The 7,500-nt window shown below is 35.9% G+C and overlaps 1 protein-coding gene across 1 annotated transcript; it reads right to left on the minus strand.

The window, feature by feature from the left end:
* Positions 1 to 6,180: 6,180 nt before the first annotated feature.
* Positions 6,181 to 6,705, minus strand: LOC135224752 (uncharacterized). Its single transcript, XM_064264078.1, has one exon. The coding sequence runs from the start codon at positions 6,703 to 6,705 to the stop codon at positions 6,181 to 6,183; it is 525 nt and encodes a 174-aa protein (XP_064120148.1).
* Between the last annotated feature and the right edge of the window lie 795 nt (positions 6,706 to 7,500).

A 7,500-nucleotide genomic window follows, 5' to 3' on the forward strand; every position in this document is an offset into this window, starting at 1 on the left:
TGGCCTTTTGAAGGAATGATGCTCTGAAATTGTTTCGGCTTTCAGCTCTTGTGCCTCTGAAGCGGCAATTAACTCGCAAGATATGCAAATGGAAGGCATTAGCAACCTTATATGCCCTGGGTTATCCTCTGTGCGTTCACCCCGGCAGTAAGGAATGATTAAATTCAAGATCTTTGTTTTGGAGTTTTTTTTTTTTTTTATTCAGCTTTGGTACTGGATGTATTACATTTGCTTTGCTTTCTTTACGAACGTAAAAATGAAAAGGCCGTCTTTTACTATTTAATTTCTAAGTTCGTTAATTATTTTAATTAGTTCATTGATGAAATTATTTTATAACATTGATGAATTTATTTTATAAGTTCATTCATTAACTCAATCTTCAATGAATAGGTATTATGAGTGAGTAAAATCACTCAATCTTCAGTCATGTGGCAAAAAGTAATGATCGAATCTGTTCTGCATGTATCCCTAATGACCGCTTGCTACTTCACGGTCTTACTTTATCATCTGCTGGCATAGTTCATTCGCACTTTGTAATTATTGGAAATCGCTATTTGCTACTATCATTATTATAATGCATAATTATTTGATTTTACTAATCCACTAGTCCTCCGTTGGACGAGTGGTTTCCGCGTTCGACTACCAAACCGGTGGTCCGAAGTTGGATTCTCGGCTCTGCCGACGCGGAATCAGAGGAATTTATTTCTGGTGATAGAAATTAATTTCTCGATATAATGTGGTTCGGATTCCACAATGAACTGTAGGTCCCGTTGCGAGGCGACTAATCCACTTCCTTTATCAATTCAGTAAACCACGCGTGGAATTGAACCTGTTGACAAGGCCAGTGATTAGCAGGAGCTATAACGATTGAATAAGACGTAGCAACCATAAACTAGAAATTAGAATTAAACTAGATAAGTATTCATACTCGCTCACTCACTTTAAACGTACCTAATCATACATATTCTCTTAAGAAATGGAGAAAAGAAATAGTCTATGTCACAGTTTTTAATAATAATAACAACTCATGGATCCTAATTAGCATCCGGGTTCATCTTAAAAATTGATGTACCTTTCCTCTGTCCATAGCCTAGCCGGAAAAGCAAGAGCCTTTGCTGGCATAAGGCTCGATTATCTACAGTAACAACATTCACTGAAACGCATCAGTAACTTATGAATAGCCAACGTAGGCGGTTAGTGTCGTCAGTCTGCACTATAGGTATTGATCATTTTTGCAGCGTCCCTTCGGCCCCTAACCCCAACCCCTTTCACTCCTTTAACTGTACCTCCGTTCATATTCTCTTTTATCCATCTTACGTTTCACCCTCTCCAAACGGTTTTTTCATAGTGCAACTGTGACGTTTTCCTCCTGATACACCGTTCAAACCTTTTTACCGTTAGTTTCCCTTCCAGCGCTGAATGACCTCGTAGGTTCCAACGCTTAGCCTTTGGCCTAACTTTTATATTCCATAGCATTCTGAGTTACCATACGGGCAGATAAACCTAGCAATAAACAAACAAAGCTCTCTCGAACTTATTTGGCAAGACAATGGCAGAGCTTAACGGCGTTTAGGAATCGTCTGACACTTCTGCCTAAACTGAAGCTTCGAAGGACCAGCTAATCAAGAACGCCTCCTCTAGCCGACAATAGGCCACTCGGCAGACTACTCGATGACCATTCGATAACACTTTATTATTTGATTACAGCCAGTGTTCCCTCACGTAAGAGAGTTTTTTTTTCGCCTCGAGTATTTATAGATTTCTCGTTCGACTCAAGGTTATAATATTGCTGGTGCTAGTTTTGGTTGTGCTGGTGTGCTCTTCACTGACTAGCACCTTCTAGCACCTTCGTAAAGCAATGTGTGAATGTGCGTATGAGTAAGTGTATATATTATCTTGCTTTGATTTGATTGAAGTTTGTATTTGCTTTTGATTAAGTTCCCCAGTGGTGTATTTGTCATCCAGAAACCTATGTTTTCTTAAATTATGTCAAGGCATTACTTTTCAGTGATGTTAATGATAGCCCGCATTAAGGTGATTGGGGGCTGTTATTGAGGTTTTGTTTCGTGACTCGGTACAGAAAAATATTAGTTGAGTAGTGGAAATTAATATATAATTATATGTATATATATAATATATATATGTATATATATATATATATACACACACACACATATATAATATATATATATATATATATATATATATATATATATATATATATATATATATACACGTGTGTGTATTTTCAGTTGATACGAACCGTTCACGTAACTGATGTGGAATTTAGAAAGCTCAGTCCTTCGGATATTTTGAACTTTAAAAACGGTCTTGGTTAAGTCTTTCGTGCGGCAGACTATTTTTTGCAGAGAGACGAATTTGTATATAAAACCAGTTTAATCTAAGCAAGAGAGTAGCTAGAATGCAATATGCTGTGATGGAACCTTGAAAGAGTCTAGTTCCGGATCTCCAGTATTTGCATTTTATCGCCTATGAACATTGCGTAAAAAAGAAGAAGCGTAAGTTTTCTTTATCTAAATTTAAAGTGGGTCTCTCTTCCTAGTATAGATCCAGATTTAAGACAAGGTAATCAATCGTATCAGCAAAAGATGGGTGAGAAATTTATTATGGTAGGCTGCATGACAGTCACAAGGCCACAGCATACGACCTATATTTGCGCGTATCAATAGTTCCACGATTGACTATTGAGTTTTCAAGCTATTAGTCTCCTGATTTGGCTTTGCAAATCTACGAAATCATTTCTACGCAGGAAAATTCTTACGCCTCTACCAAATAGGCACCCCACAAAAAAAATTTTTTTTTACTTGATATTCTCATGTTCATCTATCATTGATGGTGTTTGTCTTAATTTTCCACCAGTAAACCAAGAAATTCATAATTTTCCCATTATATGTATTTTAAAAGACCATTCCAATAATAATAAATGGCTTAGCTCAACTGATAATATTACCCTGACAATTAACTCCATCTTACTTTTTTTAATGCAAAGGTTAACAGACCAGGCCCGGAGAAAACACGAAAGAAGAGAGAAAGAAAAAATAAGGGTGTGGTTTAACCATGAAGGAAGCGAGCGATAGACATGCCTTATTACGCATTTCGTATATTGATTAAGCTGTCAGGTACGTGGTGGGTGTTTTTTTTTTCTTTTTTACAGACACTCCTATCATGTAAATGGCATTAAAAACACAGAACGAGTTTGTCAAATTTTTGTCTCGCTCACGTAAGTGGAATTAAAGACAGAACGAATTCGTCCACTCTTTATCTCGCTCATGTGACTTAAAAACACAGAACGAATTCGTCCGTTCTTTTTCTCGCTCACGTACTTTAAAAACACGGGACGAATTCGCTAGTTATTTATCTCGCTCGCATAAGTGGTATTAAAAACAAAAGATTTTTTGTCGGCTCTTCATCTCGCTCAAAACAAATGGCATCAGAAAACACAACGAATTTGTCAATTCGTCATCTATCTCACACTAGCATTATAAACACAGATCGTTAATTCTTTGTCTCTCTCTCTCTCTCTCTCAGTGGCATTAAAAAAAACTAAATCGTCAGTTCTTTATCTCTCTCGTAAGTGGCGGTAAAAACAAAGAAAAATTCGTCCATTATTTCCCGTCAAGCTGAAAGTCTGTGGACGACTTTGGACGAATCTTTGTCGTGGGGTGAATGTTGTCGTGGATTTTAAGACGGCCGCAAAAATTAATTAACCCAGCATTAAAAAGAGAAAAAAAAATGTTGCGGGGTGAGGGCGAGGGGGTGTTATCCATGGTTCCTGGGTCTCATTTCGGGAGCGGCGGGAAGACGAAATTAAAGACAAACATTCTCGACGATCCATTCGGCGAACAAGCAAATCTTGAATGAAAGTGGAGAAATTGTTCCGTTATTCTATTTTAAAGTAAAACTTAATGGGAGCATTGCCTTGATGATTCTGAGCTTCGAAAATCTCAACTCTTCCTCTGTTTCCTGAAGGAGATTTCTTGGCGTACTTTTGTCTGTCTGTTTAGCCAAGATTCTTAGTATTTTTTAAATCACATATGAGCTTTGTGTTGGCCATCGCCTTGGCTTCTTTGTAAAAATGCATACACGTTGAGAGATAAGCGTTTTGCATAATATTATACATTGTAGGAAAGTAAGCCTGCTGCATATGTAGATGGTAGTTATACCAGCATATAAAGGAAACTCTTTTTAAGTGAACTTCTGAAAGGTGCCCACATAGTAACTGGTTTCTGGTGTACTTTATGTTGTATGTGAAGTTAAATTTTCGTAAAGTACTGCGAAGGATTACAGGTAAACCAAGGACTCCGAATATTACCTCATATCTCAGGTATACATGGCGATTTTTTAGAAAAGGAATTTCAATGTAAATCTTTTAATAGTTTCTGACGCTATTTTTGGGTAAATTTGTGTTTTTATGACTGGATAAATAATGGCCGAATTAAATTTTATATTTTTAAACGACTAACAATTTAATTTCTATGCTTTGAACATGTTTTTTTTTCCCTTAGCCGTCATACAGCTGTTCGTGTAAATATGAAGAGTTTTCAACTCTTACATTTGCAAAGGAAACTGTACATTCTTGTACAGTTTCCTTCGCCCAGATAATGAGACTAACTCTTCAGCCATGTTGCTGAAACAGTAGAAGCTGAAATTTTAGAGCTGATTTGATATTGATTTTAATCAAGAATATATATATATATATATATATATATATATATATATATATATATATGCTATATGTATGTGTGTGTATATATATATATACACACGGTTGTGTGTATGTTCGTCAGTACTGTCTCTCTATAGATATACTTGTGACTTCTAATACTATGTATCAGTCCTTTGTCAATGGCTTGAAAATAAAGCTGAAACCGGTCAGGACCCACACCCTGTCTCTTATTTTTCACCTGTGGATATGTGTGATATGTATACATGTGTGAATATATTTATTTACTACATATATATATATATATATATATATATATATATAGTATATATATATATATATATATATATATATATATGTCATATCACATTTCCGTGATTCATATACATATATCGGGCTACAATGTCCTTTAATATCTAATTCGCTCTACCTCGGAATTAATATATTTTCATATATGCTTAACCGAAGGGGAATTTTTTCTCGATAATAGATTTGCCTGGACCAGGGCGCGAACCTATGGATCCTTTTAAACCCAGGAACGTCAGTGAAGCTTTACCTACTACTATATATATTATATATATATAATATATATATATATATATATATATATATATATACATACATATTTTATATATTTATATATTTATACATATCTATACGTAATATATATATACATACATATACATACATAAATACATACATGTATTCATCGTCTTTTGCGATAAGGATTTTTAGCCCAGTGATGTTCTCCAAAATATTGACAACCCATGATACTCTACCAAACTATCGGGCACCTAATTTACTGCAAAAGTTCAGCAACAGCACAGTGTTTTAAAGTGACCGAAAATCTATTACTCATTTACCCAATATCAAATTGCTCATTACATGACTTATGTATTTAAGCATCTTTATACTTCGTACCGGTGTCCATCCCAAGCAGCTTCCAGCCAAACCCTTTGATTCGTGGTTGATGACATTTAATGAGAACTGTCGCTAGGCCCCAGTGGTGGATATTGAATACATATTAAAGATCAAAATGAGGGATGTTTCATATCTATATGTCATATGCCAGAATAGAATTGATTTTATATTATACCTCCTTTCTAGCTCTGAGTACGTTGGTTCGTGGTAAGCGGTTGTCACGCAAGAGCATAAGATAGCAGTTGAGGGTTTTTCAGGCGTGTAGTAAGTTTTAAATATGTAGGTGGACATCGATCTCGTAGAGGGAAAAATAATAATAATAATAATAATAATAATAATAATAATAATATTAATATTATTCTTATTATTATTATTATTATTATTATTATTATTATTATTATTATTATTATTATTATTATTAGTGTATTCTTTTTTATTTCTTTTCTCCTTTATTATTATTATTATTAGTATTAGTACTATTTTTTTTTCTATTATTTTCTGTCTCAAAGTTATCCTATTCGATTGGGTGGTTTTTATAGTGTGGGGTTCCGGGTTGCATCCTGCCTCCTTAGGGGTCAAATCACTTTTCTCACTGTGTTCGCTGTTTCTAGGAGCGCACACTCCTGCGCGAGTCCTGGAGCTACTTCGGCATCTAGTTTTTCCAGGTTCCTTTTCAGGGATCTTGGGATCGTGCCTAGTGTCCCTATGACTATGGGTAAAACAATTTCCACTAGCATATCCCAAATTTTCAGGTCTTGATACTTATCAGTCTTCACTCTCTCTTTGATGGGTGATACTTTCTTCTTGGTTTTGTCAATCAACGTCACGTCTGGTCTATTGGCACGTATCACCCTATCTGTTCTGATACCATAGTCCACGGTCCAGATAGCCGTGCCATAGTCCCAGAGGTTCTTTGCCTGATCGTTTTCTGTCAATACTTCAGCTTGGTGTTTTTGCCAATTATTACTGCAAGGTAGCTGGCGTTTCTTGCACAGGCTCCAGTGGAGGGCTTTTGCTACTGAATCGTGCCTCTTTTTGTACTGGTTGTGTGCAAGTGCTAGAAATTCGCTTGCTATGTGGTTTGTACTCTCGTTTTTCATATTACGCTTATTGCATATGGATGAGGTGTTATTCTTATCTATCGTTCTTTGGACATATCTGGTTCTTAAGGCCTGTTCTGCAGCTGTCAGCGTTCTGTCTGTTTCCTTCTTGAATTCTTCCCTCTGTAGCCATTGCCATGTTTTATCACTGGCCAGTTCTTTAGTCTGTCATATATTCCGTGCATTGGTTTGCTGTGTCATTCCTCTGTCCTGTTTCTCATTCTCCTGTCTGTATATTTCTAGGTCTTCGTCTACTTTTATCAGTCCTTCCCATGCACTCCTTAGCCACTCGTCTTCACTGGTTTTCAGATAATGCCCCAGTGCCCTGTTCTCCATGTTCTTTATTTTGTGTTATGTATAGTCTGTTTGTATTTGCTCTTGGGTGTAGTGCTTGTGTATTGTCATGTGTTTCCTAGTTTTCTGGTCTATGCTGCGGAGGTCAGCCTTCGTCCACTCCACTACTCCTGCGCTGTCTGATTGCTGGTACTGTCCATGTGTTTATGGCTTTCATCATATTTCCGGCGTTGTTGTTGTTATTATTATTATTATTATTATTATTATTATTATTATTATTATTATTATTATTATTATTATTATTATTATTATTATTATTGCGGTTATTTTTTATTCCTCTAATTAATATACTTAATACCCCCGGTGTTTTTCACATTTTTTAGTTTTAATGCAAAATGGTTTATTCCTCGAGGGGGAACACGTCATGTAGAAACTAGATTCGTTTTATGTCTAACGAAAGCCGATGGGACAAGTGACTAACCTAATAGCCGTCTCTAGCCA

Source organism: Macrobrachium nipponense, chromosome 12 (genome assembly GCF_015104395.2).
Source record: "Macrobrachium nipponense isolate FS-2020 chromosome 12, ASM1510439v2, whole genome shotgun sequence".
In the NCBI taxonomy this organism is placed as follows: Eukaryota; Metazoa; Arthropoda; class Malacostraca; order Decapoda; family Palaemonidae; genus Macrobrachium; species Macrobrachium nipponense.

Excerpts from the sequence above, each read along its gene's own strand:
- LOC135224752 (XM_064264078.1), bottom strand. The coding sequence starts at position 6,705 with ATGAAAAACGAGAGTACAAACCACATAGCAAGCGAATTTCTAGCACTT.